The sequence below is a fragment of the Hemiscyllium ocellatum genome, chromosome 18 (assembly GCF_020745735.1).
Source record: "Hemiscyllium ocellatum isolate sHemOce1 chromosome 18, sHemOce1.pat.X.cur, whole genome shotgun sequence".
Taxonomy (NCBI): Eukaryota; Metazoa; Chordata; class Chondrichthyes; order Orectolobiformes; family Hemiscylliidae; genus Hemiscyllium; species Hemiscyllium ocellatum.
Genome location: NC_083418.1, coordinates 17,813,975 through 17,840,444, shown reverse-complemented (window position 1 = coordinate 17,840,444; position 26,470 = coordinate 17,813,975). Strand labels below are relative to the sequence as shown.

The 26,470-nt window shown below is 46.6% G+C and overlaps 1 protein-coding gene across 4 annotated transcripts in view; it reads left to right on the top strand.

Moving 5' to 3' along the window:
- The window catches only part of LOC132824350 (excitatory amino acid transporter 2-like), a 255,636-nt gene that overhangs the window by 212,948 nt on the left and 16,218 nt on the right, over positions 1-26,470 (top strand). For all 4 annotated transcript variants that reach the window (XM_060838712.1, XM_060838711.1, XM_060838714.1 and 1 more), the window contains exons 4-10: positions 4,308-4,460; positions 5,726-5,976; positions 10,855-11,020; positions 12,646-12,772; positions 18,675-18,908; positions 19,595-19,789; positions 24,400-24,534. In XM_060838712.1, the coding sequence (XP_060694695.1) occupies positions 4,308-4,460; positions 5,726-5,976; positions 10,855-11,020; positions 12,646-12,772; positions 18,675-18,908; positions 19,595-19,789; positions 24,400-24,534 (1,261 nt within the window). The remainder of the gene's footprint in view (positions 1-4,307; positions 4,461-5,725; positions 5,977-10,854; positions 11,021-12,645; positions 12,773-18,674; positions 18,909-19,594; positions 19,790-24,399; positions 24,535-26,470) is intronic.

Genomic DNA, 26,470 nt, shown 5'->3' with positions numbered 1-26,470 from the left:
TTCTATGCTAAAAACACTCTCGCACTTTCAGACCTTGAAATCTGTGCCAAATCTCAGCAGTTCCCAACCGTTTGCAACTTACCCACCACCAACCATTTTACCAATGGAGACAGCGCCCACCATGTTGAAAACAAAGCCCCACTTCTTCAAAGAGTGTCGAAATTATTAATAATTCATTTGGGCTTGTTTCTCCCACCCAAATAGTGTTGAGGGCATGACCGGCAGGTTGAGAAACACTGCTGTAAATACCATCCGTTCCTCATTCCTCAACACTGTGCTGCTGATCATTTCACCACTGAGTTGCGTTAGGAAGAGAAGTTGTTGCTCTGTCTGGATTATATCACTGACCTTTCCAGGTTAGAAGCAGCCTGTTTCTGGAAGGTTTGCCAGTCCTGAATGAACTCTCTGGCTTATAGGGACACACACTGTTCTGCCAACCAGTGACAGAAAAGTGTGTCACTGGGCACTGATTAAACTTCTGGGACATAATGTCCATTGATCTCTCCTCGCTCAACAATGGGCGCTACAGTAATGAGCAGCTAAATCGCCCTGAGTGGGTCTGGATATGCTGACTGCTATCTCTCAGGAGAATAATTTTTCACCCTGATTCTAGAATATCCATCAATCATGTTAGCTGTTTGAAATATGAATATAGTTTCAATTAATATTCAGCATGTAGCATTCCAACAACAGCTTACTCTATCACAACGCTGACAGTTAGGGGTTTAGCTCTGCAGTGCTCCAGGAGCTGGGGAAACTGGAAGCAAACGCATGTTGTGCTTTCTAAGGGGTCTACTGTGCGTGTGTGTTGGAGAGAGGCCACACCAAAGTGTGTCTCAGCTGGCTACATCATCATGCCAGTTGGCTATTTCAGGGCCTATCATTGAGAGCAGGAAGGCCCCCAATCCCTCCCCCCAGCCGCTGCAGCTCAGGGTGGTGGGCTCTACGTGACATCAGTGAGATGGACTTTGTGAGCCCTCCCACCTTCGAACTTACCTCATGCTGACCCAACTGCTTCCTTTCTGTACAGAAGCTGCCTAACTTGCTGAGGTGCTACTTGCGTTATCTATTTCAGATTGCAGTATGTGTTCGCTTGAGACATGGGGCAAGTTTTCAGAGGAGCAGTGTTACTCAAAACCTCCCTGCACTCTGCTGGGAGATGCCCTCGAAAATGCCAGCTGCTGTGTAACCCTTATACGTTTGAGCGGGACACGAATGGGCTCCGGGCAAGAATCCCACCCCTCTCTGGCAGCAAATGTCACCTCAGAGAGCTGCCAGCCAATCCAATTGGCCAGTAGCTCATGGTCCAGGCAGCGGCAAATTTGATTGGTGACTGTGGCTGTGTGTACAAACAGCCCGTCCGCTGAAGAGAAGGGTAGGGAGGCCGAACCATGGGGGAATGCTGGGATATCAGTGGGCTCTGATTAAGAATGAGGGAAAAGCAGAGAGTGTTGGAGAAACTCAGCAGGTCTGGCAGCATCTGTAGAGAGCCAAACAGAGGTAACAGTTCAAATCCAGTGACCCTGAGCCGATCGTAGCTAGGAAGAGTTGGTATATATGCTGACGATATGGAAGGCAGGCCCAGTTTGAGAGGCCACTGGTGGCTGAGGAGGGAGATAGTTTATGATATGCAGTGAGTTGATGCCCTGACTGGGCACAGGGGACCCATCAAGAATCTTCCTCACCCCTCTTTGGTGGCACCAGTCTGCCCAGTGAAATGTTGCTGGTTTGACTGCCCAGCGAGATCTGCCCTGGGTAAGAATGCAGCAGGTGTGGGATGGGTCCCAAGTGATTGACCACTTCAGAGCTTCGAATGCCCTAAGAGTGGATGAGCCCTCTGATGCTTTCACTGCCATCCACAAAATGGACCATGGAAGGGGAAGGGCAAGTGAGGCAGAATGCATTACACAAGTGTCCCCACCTTCAAACCCACTGACAGGGCAATCTGTAATGCAACTACACTGAATGTTGTAGCTGAACAGAGACCTTGGGGTGCAGGTTCATAGTTGCTTAAAGATGGAGTCACAGGTAGACAGAATAGTGAAGAAGGCATTTAGTATGATTGCCTTTATTAGTCAGTGCATTGAGTGTAGGAATTAAGAGGTCAAGTTATAGCTGTACAGAACATTGTTTAGGCCACTCTTAGAGTTCTGCATTCAATTCTGGTCTCCCTGGTATAAGGAAAGATGTTGTGAAACTTGGAAGGGTTCAGAAAAGATTTACAAGGATGTTGCCAGGGTTGGAGGATTTGAGCTATAGGGAGAGGCTGAACAGACTGGGGCTGTTTTCCCTGGAGCGTCAGAGGCTGAGGGGTGACCTTATAGAGGTTTATAAAATCATGAGGGGCATGATTCGGATAAATAGACAAAGTCTTTTCCCTGGGGTGGGGGAGTCCAGAACTAGAGGGCATTGGTTTAGGGTGAGAGGGGAAAGATATAAAAGAGACCTAAGGAACAATGTTTTCACACAGAGGGTGGTACGTGTATGGCATGAGCTGCCAGAGGAAGTGGTTGAGACTGCAGATCCCAGTGTTTGACATTATAATTGTTTGGGTCAGAGTGGATAGAAGCAGTTTGTTTTAGTGATTGAAAGGTTCAGAATAACAAGATTAAAGGAAAGATTTTTTTCTGCAGAAGATAATGATAACACTTCAGTAGCAGACTGCATTGTGTGGCTTCCATGTATGGTTGCGACAATGGGACATGTGGGTGCTTACATGACACATATATGTTTTTTCACCCAGACTTTGTGTTTTCAGAGCAGTTTGTGAGCTGCCTCATACAGCAGGATGGGGGGTAGGGGAAAAAATCCAGAAAGTTGTGAATACATCATGTAAAGAAAAAGCCATTTCTTCTGAAATCATATCAAAGTCAAAGTATGTTACGGTCTGTTTTGAAAAAACGTGATAGTTCTGTTCCCATGCATTATAAGAATTATAAAAACCAGTGGGGACAGAATCAAGCTATACTAAAATGGGTAAGGAAAGCTCATGTTCTACAATTAATGGTCTAAATTCTTCAATCGCATTCTAGACAATTTGCGTTGAAGAGACACACGTTATAGCAAAACTGACTGTACTATGAGCTGTAATAACAGTCAGTCATTTTCTCAAGCAGCTCTGGCAACAGCACACTGACTTTTGAAACTCAGACAAGTATTCATAATGACCATAACTTATCATTAATTATCATAACTATCGACTTGAAATTGAAAGAATAGCTAGTGTCCTGTCCATTTCAAACCGGGTTCCCTGTCAATAACTGAAGGAAGGTAGGTGCTCAGAATTTATCTTTCAAAAGCAGAATTCTGTGAGAATTGGAGTGGTCTGTACTTTTATCTTTCTATTTAAAATATGATGGGAAACATTTACTTATATATTATTCTACTTTGTGAATATTTTATTACACTTTAGCCAATGGAAAAAAGTACTATAATGCATACCATCACGCATGCACAATGTTAGTTAATGTGAAGGTCAACCTACTTATGCAGTGCAGTGGATTGTTGCATTAAAACACGTCCACATTGCAGTGCTGTATCTAATATTATCTTTAATATTATCTTCTACTAAAGAATGAAAATACTTTATGCTAGCCTTTCAGAGTGTTCCTGACTCCTCAGCTGACATCCCTCAATGGTCAATGGTCACTAACTCTCCATTTTTAGGGGTTTTCAAAACCCACAGCAGGATGTGAAAATAGTGTGTGGGAGGGGAAATAAAATGTTGCTGCCGTCATCTCACACTGGGCACCCCAACCTTGGCAGAGATGCATTTCCAAGTAAGGTGTTTACAACTCACGCAATGAACTTGCAAATGTGTCAAGTGGTTAAAGGAAAACGGGTGAAGGGATATAAGAAATTATTCAAATCACTGCTCATTTGGAGAATAAATGTGGACTTGTTGGATTGAAGGTCTCGTTCAGTGTTATATGCTGTAAGTCACTGGAAATAGTACACTGTTGACATAATTATCATCGGTATACTGAATTATATTTAACACCTGTGCCTTGAAATCACTCAAATACCTTAATCCGGCTTTCTCTCTGCTAACTCTTCCTACATGTGATATACCAGTGCTGACTTGGCCTCAGTAACCTTCAGGAATCTCAGCCCATTTCTCCCTCTCTAAAACCTACCACCTCGAAATGCACCTTGGCCAGTCTGCCTACTCCCAGCTTGTTGCCACTTTGCGAAGGGTTTTCCTTTCATCAATGAAGCATCTTTGGTTGCTTCCTCAAGAGTACAGGCTCTAGTGTAACTATAACTTGTGATTATTATTCTGTCATCTCCATTTCTTCCATCTACAGGCGTGATATTTGGAGCACTATGTGGAGGGTTGCTCCGATATGCATCTCCCATCCACCCCAACATTGTCATGATCATAGCGTTCCCAGGTGATATCCTCATGCGGATGTTGAAGATGTTGATTCTTCCTTTGATCATCTCCAGTTTAATCACAGGTGAGAGGCAGCGGCGGCACACCCAGGAGCTCGACAAAATGCACAAACCTCAGTCCTTCATTCGACATTCCCTGAAGTATTGTGTTTGGGCATTACTGTTCACAAATTCTTGGAAAAGTCACGGTTAGGTAGCAGAGAAGATTGGTAGCAGAGGTGAAAGACTTCACCTTGTTGAAGTGACTTCCAAAGCTGAGGTTATTTCCCTCAGAACATGGACATTTGAGGGGAACTTTGTTCAGAATTTTAATTTGCTTTAGTAAGAGTAAATGAGGAGAGGCTGAAGTGACAGTAATGTGAGGGCAGAGATTTAATTGACATAAGAACCAGAAGGGGGAGCAGGAGTGATCCCTTAGGACAGAAAGTTATTCTGACCTGCATTGCCTGAAATGTGCAGAAAGATATTGAATGAGTACCTGAAGTTGAAACACCGCAGAACCTAGTTTCAGATCAGGATGATATAGACGGTCTGGTGAAACAGACAGCTTGGAGACAAAACAAACTACAGATGCTGGATTCCCAGGTAGACAAGCAGGAGGCTGGAAGAACACAGCAAGCCAGACAGCATCGGGAGGTGGGTACGTCAACATTTCGGGTGTAACCCTAGAAACAGACAGTCTGATAACATTTAACTAGGAGTTGTGAAGTGATGGATCTATTTTGGTGCAAAGATCGAGAGGAGGCCAATGAAATCAAATGACAGCTTTATCAAGGAACAGAGACATCTTGGCGTGTGTATGTTTATTTGAAGGTGAGAATAGGCTTGTTTAAAAGAGTGAACAGATTCCTTTCTAAACAGAGGCATTGAGTCAAAAAACACAAAGATGGTTAAAAAACCAAACCTTCAATGATGGCTGGCAAATTGTGTTGAGTTCTGGGAACCACATTTTCGAAAGAACATCAGTGCTTTCAGGAACCTGCTAAGGAAACTTCATAGAACGGTGTGCCAGGAGTGTTCAGCTCATGGTGAGATAGGAACAACTAGAAGGGAGGAGGGATGATTAATTGAAGGTTTAATCGTGTTGTTGAACATCAATGAAGAGTCGATTAAATAAATAGAGACAGTTTGAGCAAGACAGAATGATCAGAAGATATGGATTTAAATTAATTGGCAACAGGTCTGTGTGAGGATTTTCTATCCTTTGCAAGTAAGGTTTGGCCTAGATACTTGAAGCTTTTATTAAAATTGGAAACTATACACAGTGTAAAGAAATATCCCGGCTGGTTTAACCTACTGTGTCAAATCTATGTTTGTTGATGTTGACAAGGCTTGTCTGGACTCGATGCTAAGGCCAGTGGCCGCCTGGGAACCAGAGCCATGGTATACTACATGACTACCACTATCATCGCTGCAGTACTCGGTGTGATCCTGGTACTCGCCATACATCCGGGCAACCCTGCGCTGAGAAAGCAGCTCGGAGAAGGGAAGAAGAATGACGAGGTGTCGAGCCTGGATGCCTTCCTGGATCTCATCCGGAATCTCTTCCCTGAAAATTTGGTGCAGGCTTGTTTTCAGCAGGTGGGTGACTGAAACCAGAATGCAGCTTCAACGCAGATTCATTGACACATAGGGGTCTGGGGGAACGGGGGTGATGTTCGCTGGAAGTGGGGACCAGGTGAGTGGGGAATTGGAAAGAGAAGGCAGGAGGATTTGGTGGAGATAGGGCTGAGTAAGTAATGTCAGGAGAGGGGAAACTGCTACATGCCGAGAGCGGGGAGGTAGGAAGCTGATGTCCTTTATAAGGAACCTCTTGTCATATCCCTCCGACCTTTCTCCAGCAGCTTGCAATGATGAGTATCCAGGGTTTGGTTAGGAATCAGTCAACAGCACCCTTGCATTTGTAGTTAAACTGGGAGAAGTCACCACAGCATGCTGGGAACTTGGTTGTCCCTCTTCTCCATGTCCACCTAAAGGAAATCGCTGACAGTTCAGCAGCAATGAAGGAAAGATCTGCCGGTCCACATCTATCCACGTCACTCCATAATCTAAAGTTAATCTCGATCTATCAGAAACAGATGCATGTCTAACATTGGAGGTCAAAAAAGCTAAAGTCAACATAGTCCTACCAGCCACAGCACCGCCCTCTTATTAGAGAGAGCTGACTGGTGGTGTTTTAGCCTGAGAGTCCCCACACCTCAGGCGAGGGGAGAGGTTGTGAAGGAGAGTCCTTCATGGTCATGTCAGGTGGTGCGGCAATTGAACCCACACTCCCTCGAAGCTAGGCGGCTCTATACACAGTTGCTCTCATGTTCCCCACCAGGCGATCAGCACAGCATTGACTTCGAGTTCTGGAAGTTTCTGCCTAACATGGACCTCCAAGGCCCAAGTAGAAGGAAAAAAGAATCAGAAGGAGCACTGGATTGGGTTCAATCCAGAGAACTCCTGTGATGTGCGAGTCCCTACCAAAAAGGCATAATCTTGCAACTTTGGGCAGCACGGTGGCACAGTGGTTAGCACTGCTGCCTCACAGCGCCAGGGCCCTGGGTTCAATTCCCACCTCAGGCGACTGACTGTGTGGAGTTTGCACGTTCTCCCCGTGTCTGCGTGGGTTTCCTCCGGGTGCTCCGGTTTCCTCCCACAGTCCAAAGATGTGCGGGTCAGGTGAATTGGCCATGCTAAATTGCCCGTAGTGTTAGGTAAAGGGTATATGTAGGGGTATGGGTGGGTTGCGCTTCGGCGGGTCGGTGTGGACTTGTTGGGCCGAAGGGCCTGTTTCCACACTGTTAAGTAATCTAATCTAGAACAGGGATTGAAATAAACAAAACTTTTGTGGTTCTGTTCGCCAAGCTGGGAATTTGTGTTGTAGACGTTTCGTCCCCTGTCTAGGTGACATCCTCAGTGCTTGGGAGCCTCCTGTGAAGCGCTTCTGTGATCTTTCCTCCGGCATTTATAGTGGTTTGTCTCTGCTGCTTCCGGTTGTCAGTTCCAGCTGTCCGCTGCAGTTGGAGGAGGCTGCCGGAGGAAACATCACAGAAGCGCTTCACAGGAGGCTCCCAAGCACTGAGGGGGTGAGTGTGAGAGGGAGGGAGCGGGAGGAGGGGATGAACCTAGACAGGGGACGAAACGTCTGCAACACAAATTCCAAGCTCGGCGAACAGAACCACAACAACAAGCACCCGAGCTACAAATCTTCTCACAAACTTTGAATAAAGAAAGCTCTTGATCAAACTGCGGGGAGAGAAGATCCAGAAATCTCTCAAGGAAGATCATAAGATGTGGAAGCAGAGCAGACCATTCTACCCATCAAATCTGCTCCACCATTCAATGAGGTCATAGCTGATCTAGTAATCTTCCACTTTTCAGCCCTATCCCAGTAACCCTTGATTCTGTTACTGATTAAAAATGTTTCTCAACCTTGGGTATACTTAAACAGCCCTTTGCGTGAAAGACTTCTGCAGATTGACTACCCTCTGAGAAAAGAAATACTTCTTCCTCTCTGTCTAAAATGGTTGACTCATTATTCTGAGATTCCACCCTTTGGTCCCAGACTCTCCCACAAGGGGAAACAACCCCTCCCAATGTTTCCTGAGTCATTTGGAACTTTCAAGAGGATCCAATAGACTTTTGATGGATACGGATATAAAGATACATGGAGCTAATGGAGCCAAATGAGGTTGAGGTAGAGATGAGGCATCACGTGACTGAAAGACAAAACAAGCTGCTGTTCCAGTGATCTGACGGGTTTCACATTAGACCATGGTCCATTGGAACCCTGATTGAGGGAAGAAGGAGAAAGAATAGGGAATCAGAAATCAGGAATAAAAACAGTAGTTGCTGCAACAAACTCAGCAGGTCTGGCAGCATCTGTGGAGAGAAAGCAGAGTTAACATTTCAGGTTCAGTTCTTCAGAACTGATTGCAGCTAGGAAAAAGGTTGGTATGTCTGCTGAAGACAGGGTGCAGGGAGGGGGGGGAGGAGTAAACGATAGGTGGGGACAGAGCCCAGAGTGAGAGAGACCAGCAATTGGGTAGACAAAGAATGGGTAGAGGTCCAGCCTGGAAGAATGGACAGCTACTAAGAGGGACCATGAGTAGCTGACAGTGGGTTGGTGGTGGCAGCAGCCCGTGTCTCGTGTGTGAGATTTAGGGTAAGGACATGGGAGAAGGTGCTCAGGCTGTAAGATTGTGGAACTGAATATTGTGTCCTGAAGGCTGCAGGGTCCCCCAAGTGGATAATGAGGTGCTGTTCTTCCAGCATGCACTGAGTTCCGCTGGAACACTGCGGCAAGACTGAGACAGAGATGTTGGCCAGGGAACAGGCTCAGGGTCTTTGCTGCAGACAGAATGTAGGTATTCTGTGAATGGTTTCCCACTCTACGCTTCATTTCCCCAATGTAAGGGAGACCACATTGTGAACGTGGTAAACTAGATTGAGTGAAATGGAGGTAAAGCGCTGCTTCACCTGGAAGGTATGTTTGGGCCCTTGAATACTGGGGAGGGAGGATGTAAACAAGCAAGTGTTGTTACACTTTCTGTGGTTGCGGGGGGATGTTGGGAGTGTGTGGTGGGGGTATTGTGAGTGAAGCAAAAGTGGACCAGGGTGTCCTGGAGGGAATGGTCACTGTGGAAGGTGGAGGGGAGGGTCGGGGAATGTGTGTCTAGTGGTGGCATCCTGATAGAGCTGGTGGGCATGGTGGTTAATGAGCCGCTGGATGTGGTTGCTGGTGGCACAGTAGGTGAGGGAGAGGTGGACCATATCGCTGTTGTGGGAGGGAAAAAAAGAGGGTGAGAGCTCAAGTGTGGGAGATGGGTCAAACTGAGGAGGAGTGGGGAATCCTTGGTTGAGGAAGAAGGTGAACATTTTGGAGGTAGCCTTGTGGAAGTTGGCATTAGAACTAACGTGTCAGAGATGGAGAAACTGGGAGAATGGAATAGAGTCTTTACAAGATGCAGGGTGTGAGGATGTATAGTCCAGGTAACTGTGGCAGTCGGTGGGTAGTGGATATTAGTGGCTAGCCTTTCCTCAGAAATGGAAACAGAGATGTCGAGGAAGGGAAGGGAGGAGTTAGAGATGGACCAGGTGAAGGTGAGAGCGGGGTGAATATTGGAAGCAAAGTCGATAAACCTCTCCAATTTCAGATGTGAGAGGGAGTCCGCACCAAGAATATCATCGATATATCGGTGAAAGAATAATGGGTGGGGGCCAAAATAGGACTGGAACAAGGAGTGTTCCACAAAGAGACAGGTATAACTGGGGTTCATGTGGGTATCCATGGCAACCCGTCTGACCTGAAGAATGTGAGAGGAGTTAAAGGAGAAGTTGTTCAGGGTGAGGACCAGCTTGGGCAGGGGGAGAGAGTGGGGACAGTTCAGGCCTCATTCCCAGGAAGAAGAGGTGAACCCTGAGAACATCCTGATGGGGGATTGCACGTCCATGGGAAGAGGAGGCACTTGGAGACCACAAGCTGCACAGTCTGAAACTAGTGTAAAAGTGTCATAGGAGTCGCAGGTGGAAGTGGGAAGGAACTGAACAAGGGGAGAACAACATCGAGTCGAGGTAGGAAGAGCTGGATTCGGTGGGGCAGGGGCAGGCAGAAACAATGGGTCTCCCTGGCCAGTCCTGTTTGTGGATCTTGGGAAGGAGGTAGAAGTGAGCTGTATGGGTTTGGGAAACTATCAGCTTGGAGGCAGTGGAGGAGGGGAGATCACCAAATGAAATGTGGTTGGTGACCGTAGTGGACACAATGGTCTGGTGTTCCATAATGGGGGTCATGATCCAGGAGGTGATAGGAGGTGGACTCCAAGAGCTATAGAGGTCACCAGACTACAGCAGCACCACCCTGATTGGCAAGCTTAATTATAAAGTCAGGGTTGGATCTGAGAGCAATCAGTTCCCGGGAGGATAGGTTGGAATGGGTACAGGGGGATGGGTCGAGGAATTGGAGTGACCAATGTCACGTCGACAGTTCTGAATGAACAGATCAAGTGCAGTTAGAAGGCGAGAGAGAGCGATCCAGGTGGAGGGAGAGTATTGGTTCTGTGGGACAGAGAGCGGACTATTGTCCATTGAAATCGGCGCAGAGGTGAAGGCGATGGAAGAAACATGCAACGTCACGTTGTGCCTGAAATTCAAAGGGACAAAATAGACCTTTGCTGGGTATGGAACATTCAGCATTAGAGGGGAAAGCTCAGAAGGGATAGTAAATAGGTGACAGGAGGAATAACTGGTTAGCGCAGTTCTCCATTGCTCTGTCAATGCAGTGTGATTCGGTGAGCACATGAACACTCACAGAACCCCTACTTTGTGGAAGCAGGCCAGTTGGCCCATCAAGCCCATACTGACCCTTCGAGTCTGCACACTCATCTGAATACCTCCACGTTTTAAAATCCAGGGGGTTTGTGGTGTGGAACGCAGCCATTTCCTTTCCCCGCTAACTGTGCCTCTTTCTTCCGATAGATACAAACAGTGACTAAGAAGGTGGAGAATCCTCCTGAAACTAGGACTATTTCCAACCTGACTGGGCTCCTGCTGGAAGCAGCAAATGAAACTCTGGCAGAGTCAGAGGGGCCCAGTTTCACTGTCACAAAGACCTTACAGTTCAAGGATGGCATGAATGTTTTGGGTAGGATCACTTCAGTTCTCTTTCTATATCTTACAGATCACCGGATATTTAAATGAGGTAAAAGATCTGTTTGCTGTATGTAGCAGCAACTCTATACAATCTAAGCCTCCCCAAACACTCCTCCACCCCCTATCATTCAAGGTCTGCCTTGCTGATGTAACATTGTGGAATCCCCACAATGTGGAAGCAGGTCATTCAGCCCATCAAGTCCACACTGACCCTCTGAAGAGCATCCCAACCTGTCCCTGTAACCCTGCATTTCCCATGGCTAATCTGCACATCCCTGGACACAATGGGCAATTCAGTGTGGCCAATCCACCCTGACCCGCACATCTTTAGACTGTGGGAGGAAACCCACACAGACACAGCGAGAGCGTGCAAACTGCACACAGTCACCTGAGGGTAGAACCTGCCTCCCTGGCACTGTGAGACAGCAGTGCTAACCACTGAGCCACTGTGCCACTCCCTCTGATGCAGGTATCCCCTCCCTTAGATGTGGTGACTAAAACCATGTTGTGGACACACCATAGGCCTGTACATGACCTCATTGCCTTACACCCCAGTCCCCATGACTAAAGGCTAAACTCCCATCAAGTCAATTATTCCATCAACTTGCTTGGTTTAATGTACAATGACACAAGTCTGACTCACCATGAACACACAATAGTTTGTCATCATTTTAAAAAGTTCTGTTTGTCTGTTCTTCCTGTCACAGCAAGCATCATCTCTCTAACTCTGTGTCCTCCTCACAACTTTCTCACTTGGCTTTGTATATCTGTAACTTGGACACATTACTCTCAATCCCTTCAATATACTCACATAATATTAATAGCTAAGGAGCCCAGCACTAATCCATGCAGTGTGTAGTTTCTTTGTTAATGTGATATGAATACAGCTTATGATTACCCTTTGAAATAATCCTGTTTCCGAATAGAACATAGAACATAGAAGGATACAGCGCAGTACAGGCCCTTCGGCCCTCGATGTTGCGCCGACCGAATCCTACCTAACCTATACTAGCCCAATAACTTCCAAATGCCTATCCAATGCCCGCTTAAATGACCATAAAGAAGAAGAGTTCACCACTGATACGGGCAGGGCATTCCATGAACTCACAACCCGCTGTGTGAAGAATCTACCCCTAACATCTGTCCTATACCTACCACCCCTTAATTTAAAGCTATGTCCCCTAGTAACACCTGACTCCATTAGCGGTAAAAGGTTCTTAGTATCTACCGTATCTAAACCCCTAATCATCTTATACACTTCTATCAGATCTCCCCTAAACCTTCTCTTCTCCAATGAGAACAGCCCCAAGTGCCTCAGCCTTTCCTCATAAGATTTTCCTACCATTCCAGGCAACATCCTGGTAAACCTCCTCTGCACTCGTTCTAAAGCTTCCACATCCTTCCTATAGTATGGCGACCAAAACTGCACACAATACTCCAGATGAGGCCTCACCAGAGTCTTATACAACTGCAACATGAATCTCCCCTTAGAGATTCTCCCGCTCTCTATGTTAATCTAAATCAGGGTTGAGTACATGGTTGTATGAGTTGGTAATGTCTCTTTACAGATGCCACATTCTCCCAGTCTCAAGACATTTGTGCTTTACCCCTCTGCAGGTCTCATTGGATTTTTCATCGCCTTTGGCATCGCGATGGGGAAAATGGGGGAGAGGGCAAGGCTGATGGTAGAATTCTTCAACATCCTCAATGAGATTGTCATGAAGCTGGTGATAATGATCATGTGGTAAGGACTGCACCAGTACTCTCTTTGGTTAAACAAAGAAAAAACAGTCTGTTTTTCTAATCATCACAGTTGTCTCAAGAATGGACTCCTCACAGCCAAAAGAACATCAACATCTGCCTCACCCTGGGCCACATTCCATGTTAATTGAATTGTAACCAGTCATTCACTTATAAAGGGGAAGCATTTCGCCAACCTTTCCTCATGGCACCTTTCCTTCAGCTGAAAATGTTTGGTGAACCAGGGGACACTGATGTGGTTAATTAATGTTGGAAGTTCCCTGGACATTGGTTGAGAGTCTTGACTGATCTAATAAGTGGCATTTGGTGCGGATGTGAATGTGTAGACGCATTGGACTGACGGGCTCGATTATAAATATTTACGTTCTCCCCCGGTTGGAAAATATGACTTTGCAACAATAACTTGGCCTGATACTCCGATGGCCAGCGAGTGGCTGGGACTTGGTCAATGAGAGATGCCCATCAGGGTCATAAGGCAATCCAGAGACCACTGACTCCATGGGAATGGTCCGGGAAATTGAAGATTCCAAAGTACCATTCCCCTGTGAGGAAAGCCTCTGAAACAATCCTTTAAAGTCTTGGATTTCAAAGAGCAGTGGAGCTCATTGTGACCCAGGGCCAGTTACTAGATTAAAACCTTTTCCAATTCCTGGATGACTAGCAAATGGAATGCCACATTCAACCCCTCAACTGAATCCCACTCCCACCACAACCAAATACTTTCCCGGCCTGGAGCCATCACCCAATAGGATCTCGTTATCCCCCAATCATCACCACAGACTTGACCCCTGATGGTGACACACCCTGGTCTCCAGCTTGAACATTACCCCCTTCCCCATCCTGACCCCCTCCAAACATAACCAGACTCTCCTGACAATTCCACCAGACATAATCCCTCACACCCACTGGCCTGAACCTTCCCAGATCTCAGACCTGGGAGCCCATATCTCCAGCTGCTGCTCTGATTTCCCCCTGTTCCTGACAACTTGCCCACCCTCAAACAATTGGCATGGTACTCCCCTGGATGGCATACCTACCCCATCCCTTTCTGCTGGTTGTATCATCAAAGCCCTTGATACCCACCCTCCAAATTGCCCATTGCACTTTGTTATTTATCTGGTATCCTACCTAACAGGCACTCCAAGCCCTTGACTAACCGGCACTCTTACCCACATGTTTACATTCTGTGCCCAGTCACAGCAACTAGCGAAGTGTTACGAGCTATTTGAATCAGAGAACGCACCCCACTGACAGCTGTAAAATGTGGTATCCATTCCCATTCTCTTTGATGATGGGGTTTGTGGATTCCTGGACAGATTCCTAACAGGAGGCCTCTGTCCAGGAAATGCCAGTATGGAAGACATCTACAGTTGAATACTTAAGTTACAATCCAACCGGAGATGGAAACAGGGTTTCCGACACTGATTGTAACATCTGGCGCCTCGTGTTTATAAAGTGCCAGAAAGGTAATAATATGACAAGTTGCATAAAAATATATCGGAGCAAGCAATGTCAGATTAGATTCCCTACAGTGTGGAAACAGGCCCATCAGCCCAACCAGTCCCTCCAAAGAGTAACCCACCCAGACTCATTTCCCTCTGACTAATGCACCTAACACTATGGGCAATCTAGCCTGGCCAATTCACCTGACCTGCACATCTTTGGACTGTGGGAGGAAACCCGCACAGTCACAGGGAGAACGTGCAAACTCCACACAGACAGTCACCCGAGGCTAGGATTGAACCTGGGGCCCTGGTGCTGTGAGGCAGCAGTGCTAACCACTGAGCCACTGTACCGCCCGCCATGTGCCATTAGGGAGATATTAAGGCAAATGATTAGGTATTTGGGTGGAAATGGATCTTAAGGAATACCTCAAAGAAAGAAAATGAAGTGGAGAGGTTTAGGAAGGTGAACTACAGACTTGAGGGTCTTGGCTACTGAATGGTACAGCCGTAAATAGTGTAGCAATTAAAACCGGGCGTGCTTACAAAGCTAGAATTCAATGAGTGTGAATGTTTTGCTGGGTTGTAGAAAGAGGTGAGGGAGGGTGAAGGCACTTCACAACAAGAATGAAGAAGCTGAATTTTAAACACTGGTTTCTGTATTAATTGAATTATGTTAATTAAAATTCAACATTTAATTAACATGAATTTGGAATTTAACACGGAGCATTTGCTAATCTGAGGCAATCAAGAGTGTGGTGCTTGAAAAGGTCAGGCAGCATCCGAGGAGTAGGAGAATCAATGTTTCATCAGGAAAGTCCGATCTATGTGGATATGGGGTATATGTGTGTGTGTGATAAATGCGTGGGGGCAGGGTGTGTGTCTGTGTGCTTGCGCGTGGATGTATCTGTGTAGGGGTGTGTGTGTCTGTGTGTATGTGTTTGTGTGAGGGTGAGTGTGTATGTGAGTGTCTGTGTGTGCCTGTGTCTGTAAGGGTGTGTCTGCATATGTGTACGTGTCTGTGTGAGGATGGATGTGTTTGTGTGAGGCTGAGTGTGTTTGTGTCTGCATCTGTCAGGGTGAGTCTGTGCATATGTATGTGTCTGTGTGGGGATGTGTGTGTATGTGTTTGTATGGTGGTGAGTGTGTATGTGGGTGTGTGTGACTGTGTGTATGTGTGTGTGAGGGAGAGTGTGTATGACCGTGTGAATGCGTTTGTGTGAGGTTGCATGTGTATGTGGGTATGTGTGACTGTGTGAATGTGTTTGTGTGGCGGTGATTGTGTATGTGGGTGTGTGTGACTGTGTATGTGTGGGGTGTGTATATATGTGTGTGTGTGCATTAGCAGCGTTGTGAGGTGATGAAGGCATGGCTGAGGGTTGGAGCAGATGGTTGGAGTATCCAGGCTGAAGCCCACACAGTTAGCTCAGAGAGGAGTGGGAAGGCAGTTACCTTGACAGTGGGTGTGATTGTTACATTGATAAAGACGCAAACATACCCAGTGAGTAAGGAGGGAGTTCCAGGGTTTTGACATGGTATAATATTTCACTCCAAATATGTGGCATTTGGAGTGCCCACATATTGGTCCCTCGATGTTTTTGCCTCCTGTTCAGAAGCTGACCTTCCTCTGGTGTCAGGCATCATTAAAGCAGCCACATTGGACTTGCAATGGCCCATGTCTAGATTAGAGTGGTGCTGGAAAAGCACAGCAGGTCAGGCAGCATCCAAGAAACAGGAAATTGACGTTTTGGGCAAAAGCCCTTCATCAGGAATACAGGCAGAGAGCCTGAAGGGTGGAGAGATAAATGAGAGAAGGGTGGGGGTGGGAAGAAAGTAGCATAGAGTACAATAGGTGATTGGGGGTGGGGATGGAGGTGATAGGTCAGAGAGGAGGGTGGAGTGGATAGGTGGAAAGGATGATAGGCAGGTGGGACAGGTCATGAGGGCAGTGCTGAGCTACAAGGTTGGAGCTGGGTTGAGGTGGGGGAAAGGGACATGAGGAAACTGGTGAAATCCACATTGATGCCCTGGGTTTGAAGTGTTCCGAGGTGGAAGATGAAGTGTTCTTCCTCCAGGCATCAAGTGGTAGCCTAGTGATAATACCAGTGAGCTATTGCTTCCCCTATATGTTGTGTTGTGTTTTAAATGCTTTTCGGAAATTTCCCTGTTGCTGAGTATGAAACTGTGTGTGTGGTTATGTACCCAATACAGCAGCCAAGCAGTGTTCCTTTGGCGTCAGACACCCACGCACAGCGGTGGCTTACAGAGCTGGAAGTCAGTAGTGCAGTTGGCGTGCCAATACCAAGTATCATGAGTAGCTTTGCAACCATGCTCTTTACAGGGGAGATTATACCCAAATCTCATACCCATACTGAGTTCACCAGATTGAGAGCTGTGTTTGGATTAGGATTACCAACTTGTGTTGTTAGAAATCGTTGTAGATACTCATCATAGAATCCCTACAGTATGGGAGTAGGCCTTTCGGCCCAGCTAGTCCATTCCGACCCTCTGACCCAGACCCAATCCCCTACCCTATTACCCTGCATTTCCGAGTAAAAAGTGAAGTCTGCAGATGCTGGAGATCAGAGCTGAAAATGTGTTGCTGGTTAAAGCACAGCAGGTCAGGCAGCATCCAAGGAACAGGAAATTCGATGTTTCGGGTCAGAGCCCTTCATCAGGAATATCTACCCTGCATTTCCCCCTGACTAATGCACCTAACCTACACATCCCTGAACACTATGGGCAATTTAGCATGGCCAATTCACCTAACCTGCGCACCTTTGGATTGTGGGAGGAAGTCAGAGCACCCGGAGGAAACCCACCCAGACGCAGGGAGTACGTGCAAACTCCACACAGTCGCCCGAGGCTGGAATCAAACCTGGGTCCCTGGCGCTGTGAGGCAGTAGTGCTAACCACTGAGCCACCGTACCTCCCCTAGTGATGCTAGTGAAGAATCCACAAAGCAGATATTACTTGGTGCCAAAACTTTTGACTTTTCTCTTCCTGCGAAACGAAAAGGCCTGCCCCTTTACTTGCTCTGTATAGAGTAGAAACTGAGTTGGCCAAATATCAATAACATACAGACTTGCATTTACACAATGCCACTTACAACCACTAGATGTCTCAAAGCATTTGACAGCCAACGAAGTCCATTTGAACTGCAGTCACTGATGTCATGTTGGAAACCTGGCAGCCATTTTTCCAAAGCATGTTTGAACTAACAGGAATGTGATTATCAATGTGTTGCAATGAGGTATCAGAGGTGATCCTGCTGAACAGGAGAACAGGCTTGAAGAATCAAATGGCCTACTCCTGTCCCATTTCTTATGGTCTTTCATCAATTTAGAAAACCTACTAAATCTTCATATCACTCACACAGAACACGAATAACCATGCTATAATCCAAATATATGAACTGTTGGATTCTGGGTAATCCAAGATGGAGGACAGGAAAACATTGGTGGCTCTAAGAGCTGCTCCTTTTTTGAGGTATATTCAGTGTTGGAACTGATTCCTTGAATTCTAGGAGCAGTATTTACTATTTTAAAAGCTATTGCATTATTTTTGGAACCTTGGGGAAAAAAACACACAGACAATGCAAGTAAACAAAATGACTGAGTTGATTTAATTTTTTTTGACACCAGTCAAGACGCTGTGCAGGGCACACGCCCCTGGTCCAGGTAGCTCTTAGCTGGGTGATTAAAAGATTCTGAAACCCGGGGACGTTGTTTTGAATCCAATATGAGATCATTAAATTTGATTACTGTAATATTCAAAATAATTTCCATATTGACTTTCACTCCAAAAAAAACCCTTCATAGCCTCTGAGCTCAGGAGTTAGGAATCTAATTTACTGACATTTCCTGATTATATATCTTGATTGTTCACATGGATAAATGATAGATAGAGACGAGAACTTGCAGTGGGTTAGAGACTGTGTTTTATTGCTATAAGTCAATGTTCTAATACAGCATTCTGACACTGAAATGCCCCAAATATACACCTTGTTGTAACAGCCTTCACGATATGGATATGGAAGTCTTGGTGGGGCTGGGGCAGTGTCTTTACTTCTGGGTCTGATGTTCTATGCTCAAATGCCATACCAGCACCTGTTGGCATATTCATGGTGTAGCTCAAAGACCTGTATCTTTACAACTGTTTCCCTAAAGGGGAGGGAGAACATACATGACATGATATAAAATGAAATGGTAATAACAAGGTTGCCTCTTGCACACACCTGGGGACAGCAGATATAGGAACAAGAGTTGACCATTCATCTCAGGCTGAAACACAGCACAATGCCATGTCTAGTACCAAACTCCCTCAAGTGAGACATAACCCAAAGGTCAGAGTGAACCACAACAGGCAGACAGGCCGAGTGTTAATCTTCAAAAGTCCTTTCTGAGCTCTAATCTTTGATATTTCCCCTTTGTGTTATTAAAGGTATTCGCCCTTCGGTATCGCCTGCCTAATCTGTGGAAAGATTATAGCCATTAAAGACTTGGAGGTCGTCGCTAGGCAACTGGGCATGTACATGGTGACTGTCATCACAGGGCTCATCATCCACGGAGGCATCATCTTGCCTCTGATATATTTTGTGGTGACAAGAAAAAATCCTTTCTTATTCTTAGCAGGCATCTTCCAGGCCTGGATCACCGCCTTAGGAACTGCATCCAGGTACCAGGACAATGCGTTGGTCCTCGTCGCTTTTATCTTGGAGAGGGGCAACTGTCTGTTTGAAGCACAGGGCTTTGAGTATGAGCTGTCTCTCACACACACTACACTTCTGAATGGATCCAACTTCCACAGTGAATGGGAAGGGTCCCCCAGTGGATACATTGACTTGTGGTTTGCAGGTTTCTCAGGTTATCCCAGAGTGTCGACGCACTCAACGCATGCGCCTAGACAATAGCAAGGACAATGTCCACTGACACAAAGAAATTGAGGGAGGGGAAGAATGGCTCCAGAGTTGTCAAACATTGGCGATTCCGCGCAGCTAGGTGTGCCAGGAAATTTAACCTGGAAATTCCGGATTCAATCCAAACCGAGCCTGAGGAGAGGAGCCAGAGGCTGCTGGGTCAGTCACGGCTGAGAGTCGGGATCAGGCAGGGATGGGAGCAAGGAAGGGAAAGCAGCAAACTAGGAACAACAAGGAACATGGGGCGAGGAATGGCAAACTGGCATCAGGGAGGTGGTGTCTGTGTGGGAAAGGGAACAGGTTAAACAGAATAGAATTAAGAAGACTGGAGCAGGGTAGCTGTTTGCTGGGATAATGACTAAGAGGGGGGGAGCAGGATTATGGATATGAAGCTGATGGTGATGTCTGATGGATGTGAGTGTGTCAGTTTGTTTTTTTTTCTCAGTGCTGGCACTCTGCCAGTTACCTTCCGCTGCCTGGAGGAGAATCTGGGAATTGACAAGCGAGTGACCCGCTTCGTCCTTCCTGTCGGAGCGACCATCAACATGGATGGAACCGCACTCTATGAGGCTGTGGCTGCTATATTCATCGCCCAGATGAACAATGTTCACTTGGATGCTGGACAGATAGTGACCGTGAGGTGGGTTTGAAAGCATTTCCTGTTGTCCCCTTCACAACTGTGGAAAGCAGTGTCCATTCGCTGGTTTTGTTGTGAGTCCTGTAACAATAACACCTATTCCCACTGAAATCTAAAGATTACGATCATCCCGAACCACCAAGTTGCTTCTGTTGGAACCTGTGGAATGTGGCGACTGGGGGGCAGTGTGCAAACCAATTTTTCTGAAGATTCTCCCAGTGTGCAACCTCACTGAAGGTTCAAACAGCACTGCTTAGGCTCACTGCTGTGAGCTGCCTTCTTGAACTGCTGCAGTTCATGTACTGTAGGTAGACCCACAATGCCGTTGGGAATGGAATTCCAAGATTTTGATCTGGGGACAGTGAAGGAACGGTGATTTATTTCCAAGTCCGGATGGTGAGTGACTTGGAGGGCAGCTTGCAAGTTCCAATATTCCCACGTATCTGTTGCACCCGCCTTTCTGGATGGAAATGGTCGTGGGTTTGGAAGGTGCTGTTGAACGATCTTTGGTGAATTTCTGCAGCGTGTCATGTAGATACTGAGCATCGGTGGTGGAGGGAGTGGATGCTTGTGGGTGTGGTGCCAATAGAGCAGGTTGCTTCATTCTGGATGGCGTCAAGCTTCTTGAGTGTTGTTGGAGCTGCCCCTATCCAGAGCAATATTCTACCTCACATCACACAGTGATTGTGCGACACATTATGCTGGAGGGTATTCTCAATGTGACGGCAGAAACTCTTACCGATGCTGTCATGGACAGATGCACATGCTGCTGGCAGGTTGGTAAATGTTAGGCCAAGCATGTTTTTCCATCTGGTTGCTTCCCTCACCACCTGCTGCAGACTCAGTGCAGAAGCTATGTCCTTTCGAACCCAACCAGCTCGATCAGTAGTGCTGCTCCTGAGCCGTTCGTGATGGTGGACAATGAAATTCCCCCACCCAGAGTATATTCTATATCCCTACCACTCTCAGTGCTTCCTCCAAGTGTTGTTCAACATGGAGGAGTACTGATTCATCAGCCAAGGGAGGATGGTAACCAGCAGGAGCTTTCCTTAATAGCTCTCCAGAGATAAGCCGCAGATCAGCTTGGATCTCATTGAATGGCAGAAAAGGTTCAAAGGGCTGAATGGCCTTCGCTGGTTCCTATCTTCCTACCTTGACCCAGTGCCATGAGACTTCATAGGGTCCGGAGTCAATGTTGAGGGCTCCCAGGACAACTCCCTCCCGACTGTGTACAGCTGTGCAGCCACTTCTGCTGGGTCTGCCTGGTGTTTGTAATATCTCACAAGGGTATGTTTCTATGAGCTTGTCACACTTGTCACTTAACTAGTCTGTGAGACAGCTCTGAAAATGTGTTGCTGGAAAAGCGCAGCAGGTCAGGCAGCATCCGAGGAACAGGAGATTCGACGTTTCGGGCATAAGCCCTTCTTCAGGAATGAGGAAAGTGTGTCCAGCAGGCTAAGATAAAAGGTAGGGAGGAGGGACTTGGGGGAGGGGCGTTGGAAATGCGATAGGTGGAAGGAGGTCAAGGTGAGGGTGATAGGCCGGAGTGGGGTGGGGGTGGAGAGGTCAGGAAGAAGATTGCAGGTTAGGAAGGTGGTGCTGAGTTCGAGGGATTTGACTGAGACAAGGTGGGGGGAGGGGAAATGAGGAAACTGGAGAAATACCCCCACCTTGTCTCAGTCTAGATTTGAAAATGTGTTGCTGGAAAAGCGCAGCAGGTCAGACGAGCATCCAAGGAACAGGAGATTCGACATTTCGGGCATAAGCCCTTCTTCAGGAATCCTGAAGAAGGGCTTATGCCCGAAACGTCGATTCTCCTGTTCCTTGGATGCTGCCTGACCTGCTGCGCTTTTCCAGTAACACACTTTCAGCTCTGATCTCCAGCATCTGCAGTCCTCACTTTCTCCTGTGAGACAGCTCTCTCCATTTTGGCACTAGCCCCCAGATATTAGTGAAGGGTACTTTGCAGGGTCAACAGGGCAATTTCTGCTGTTTCTCCTTCTCAGTGGCTGCGTTGATGCTGATTGGTCCAGCTGGTACCATACCTTCCTGCAGAATTTTAAGCAGTATGATATAACTGAGTGGCTTGCTGGGCCATCTCAGACAGGAAGAGTCATACAGTCATAGAGATATACAGCATTGCAATGAAATAATAACAGGAACAGAAAATACCAGCTCAGTGGATGCAAGTGGATGGTTATAAAGTTCTCTCTGGTCTCTCGGACTCTTTGACATCCTGAGTCACCTCCTGCACTGTGTGTCCGTCGTTTGCAGGGAGCTCCACCTCAGCATCTAGACCCTGTACATCACTGTCCTGACCTCATGTAAAGTGGCCGAAGGAAGTGTCCAGGTAGGCCCTAGTGTGAAGTGTCTATCAGGAGAACCCTTCTCCTCCTCCAGCCGTGCCATAGGAACCCTACTCTGAGCAACCTATACCCCTGTGTGTTGAGGGTATGGTGGCGACAATGTGATGGCTTGCAGTCCTAGAGATAGTACCTTGGGGAAGATGAGGTTTTGAGTGAATCTGTCTTTTCCATTGACTTGCTGACATCAGAGATCATAAGATGCCAATCAGGACATGATTCCCTAATGGGGAAACATCAGAATTGGAGTTGATGAGGAATGTTGAAATTCTGGTTCATTGTGAATTGAAGCCCTGTAGGAGGTCTCGCCTACAGGAAGCAGAGTGGGGAAGATCAATGACCTTCTTTCTACATTGCAGCCCGAAAACGCTGTTAACCTGGGTGGTGTTCTCTGGTTTGATTTATTGCTGTCACATGTACCTAAGTAAAGTGAAAAGTTTGGATTTGCATGCAGTGCAGGCAGAGACCATACCATACAAACACATACAGGTTATAGGATGTTCAGACAGAGTGAGGCGTACGGAGTTATGGCTGCACAAAGGCAAAATCAACACTAGCTTCGCAATTTGGGAGGTCGATTCAGCAGTCTGATAACAGCAGGGAAGAAGCTGTTCTTGAACTTATAGGTACATGTGTTTAAGCTTTTGTCAGACCAGAATCTTGAGGCACGGAGTCATCTGCTGGCCGTCTGCAAAGAGCACTCCTCTCTCTTGCACCCACCCCATCCACCAGGTCCCTGTCAGAGAAATCTGGCAGCATCTTCGCTGTCAATGAGTTGGTCAACCTCAGAATGACAGTGCTCATCTGGGCGCACTGTACACTTTAGTGAGGGCATGGGCGCTGGGAGAGCCAATGTTCCAGTGGATATCATGATAAGAGGGAGCAAACATCTGATATGAAGGGTGCCATAGCAGTGGGGTTGGTCATTAATGCGGTGCGTTTGGTAAGGAACAGTAAGAGAATTCGCCAGGATTCACAGCAATAAATCCTCAACCCAAGCCCAACCCAACTCAGATTTAGCCAAAAAAAAGCGTAGGATTCGACTCATTGTGTCAAATCAATATGGACATACATCTACTGCAGTTGGAGCAAGAGCAGAGCCTCTTAGTGAAGGGGAAGTTAATGCCATAGTTAGGGTATTTAAAGAGATGCCTGTAGATTGACTTCTTGACCTGTTGGTGAGAGGTTGATCTCATTGTTGAAGGGAGGAAGGACAGATTGGGAAAGTCTTACTCCAATAGCAAGAATCTGAATCCTGACCCCTCACCCGATTAAGTTATCACAGTCACCGTAAATCTCAGCCCTCCAGAGCTGTCCGAACAGTATGAGAGTCCGGGGAACAGTAAACTCACCTTCTTTCATGTTCCCACATCAATATTTGCTCTTACCTTTGAATGAGTCTCTGTCTCCGTGATAAGAAGGTCATGTCGCTTTGTCTCTGGGCAGATTTATTGTGAAGTCATGTGGACCTCTCCCAAAGGCAGGTTCCACGTGAGACCCATCCACCATTTGTCCTAAAACCAAAGGAAGCAGTTATGCTACTCTTCATCTAACCTGATCAAAATAACGGTCATATTGAATGTCGCCATTATTTTTAAAATTGAAGGAAAAATAAGCTGTGGAGAGAGAGAGAGAGAGAGAGAGCATTGAGTGATGGAAATGGGGTTGACTGAAGAATTCAAGGAGCTGGAAACATGTCTGGTGCAGAAAGTGAGTCTGAGAACGATTGAGGTGAGGGCAGAGAACTGTCTTATAGGGTTGGGGGAGCATGGTACCCTGGAGTGTGGATGGTAAGACTGGGATAGCGCGTCTTGGGATCCCTTCCTGCTTGGTGTTAGTGATGAAACAGCAGGGAGGAGGCAATTTGTGGTAAAGTTTGGAGTTGTCTTCACTCTCGAGAATGTATTACCTGTGGTAATAAAAGGGTTCAGCTGGGGAACGACATGGTGAAGCCAGATCTAGCTGGGGATTGTTAGATCAGTTTTATACCAAGTCTATCGCAGCTAATAGCCTTCAAATTCCAGGCCACAGCATTGCATAGACAGTGGAGCACAAAAGGATAAAGCACGAGATTAGGCCGGAACTTTCCGGATGGTCAGCCTGAGGGCAGAATAGCCAAAACCGAGGAACGAGTGGGAACAGTGACAGGCAGAAAATGATCCACACCAGAGGGAGACATTGACTAGTTCCCCAGTGGCCCACACACTGTGACCTCTTCCCTAAAGAGACTGTTTCATGTTTGCTTCACAGTTTGACAGCTACACTGGCCAGTATTGGAGCTGCAAGTATACCCAGTGCCGGCCTGGTCACCATGCTGTTGATTCTCACTGCTGTTGGCCTTCCCACACAAGACATCAGCCTCCTTGTAGCTGTTGACTGGCTCCTGTAAGTAAAAACCCTTCTGTTCAAAAGTTCAATCAAATGGTTTCTGTTTTCACCTAATTTCAAGAACCTGAAGCCCTCTCCTGGTACCTCTTAGTGTGTCTGGGCCAAGCTATTTTAACAATCTGTGTCAGAGGTCCGAGGGGAATACATCTGTCACTGATGGACTGGACTTCACTCCTGTGGGCTTACAACTCCAGCTTGCAGTGTTTTATGGAGTACAACGAGATGGCTAAGCTAATGGTACACAAAGCTTGTTGTAATGCATGATAACCAATCTATGCCTGATGGTGATGACGGACCACTAATAAACTCCCCCAAACAGTGCTGCTAGGGTCATTATTCCTTGAGTCCTTTGTATATCTGCACAGTATGAGCTGACGGTACCCAGCAGTTTTAACAGAGACCGTGTGCTGAGAGTGAAGTGTGGGGTTGAATGCTGTGAAGAAGGCGTAATGGGATTACAGACGGCTATCGAAAAATTGACTGAATGGGCAAAACATTTGGCAGACTAGTATAATGTTTTAACTTTTTAACTCTGTTTCTCTCACTATTTTGTACTGAAGCATTTTTTGTAATGAGGTACTTTGTACCGAGGATGGTGCCGTGTGTGACAACATTATACACTTTTCACCGTACTCCTGTACTCGAATACACATGACAATAAAATCTAAATCTAAATCCAAATCATGGAGCAAAATGTGACGTTATCCACTTTGGAAGGAAAACTACAAATTCCTTTTTAAAAAAAAATGGAGAACAACTGCAGAATTCTGAGATTCACAGGGATTTAGGCATTCTAGTGCGGGAATTACAAAAATAAAGTCAGTTTACAGGTACTGTCCACAATGAAGAGAGCTCGTTGAATGCTATCCTTTATTCCAAGGGGAGCTGAGCATAGAGGTAAAGGTATTGTGGTTCATTTATCCAAGGTATCTCAAATGCCTTGTTGCTGTTTTTGATCTCCTTGGATGTAAATATGATTAGATTAGATTCCCTACAATGTGGAAACAGGCCCTTCGACCCAACAAGCCCACACTGACCCTCCAAAGAGTAACCCACCCAGACTCATTTCCCTCTGACTAATACACCTAACACTATGGACAATTTAGCATAACCAATTCACCTAACCTGCACATCTTTGGACTGTGGGAGGAAACCGGAGCACCCGGAGGAAACCCACGCAGCCACGGGGAGAAGGTGCAAACTCCACACAGTCACCCGAGGCTAGAATTGAACCTGGGACCCTGGTGCTGTGAGGCAGCAGTGCTAACCACTGAGTCACTGTGCCGCCCTGTTGGAGGCAGTTGCAAGATAGTTTACTGTTTCGGTGCTGGACTGGAAGCTGGTTGTCTAGTAAAGGAGGATAATACAGGCTGAGCTTGTTTACAGTATGAGGGGTGACTTGATTGAAGTGTATCGGACACCGAACGGTGATTGCAAAGTGGACGTGTTTCCTCTTGTGGGTGAATCAAGAATGAGGGGCCACCATTTTGAAATTAGGCGCCACCCTTTTAGGACTGAGGGGAATGGAATTTCTCTCTCTGAGCTGGGTGCGATTCGGAACTCTTTGTCTCAGAAGAGGGTGGAAGTGGGATCATTCTTTGCAAGACAGGGACACCAAGGCTAACCAGGGGTAGTGGGAATATGGAATTCGGAATACAAACAGGTCAGCCATGGTCTTACGTTGACTGCGAGAACAGGCTCAAGGGGCTGAATGGTCTACCTCTGCTTCTAATTTAGAAGGAAGCAAATGTACAGTCACCAAATTTGCAGACAACACAAAGGTGGGCGGAAAGGCAGTTTACAAATGGGATACAAACAATGTACAGAGAGATATTGATAGGTTAAGTGAGTGGGCAGAAATTTGGCAAGTGGAGTATAATCTGGGAAAACGTGAAATTGATTTTTATGGAAGAGAGAACAAAAGAACAGGATA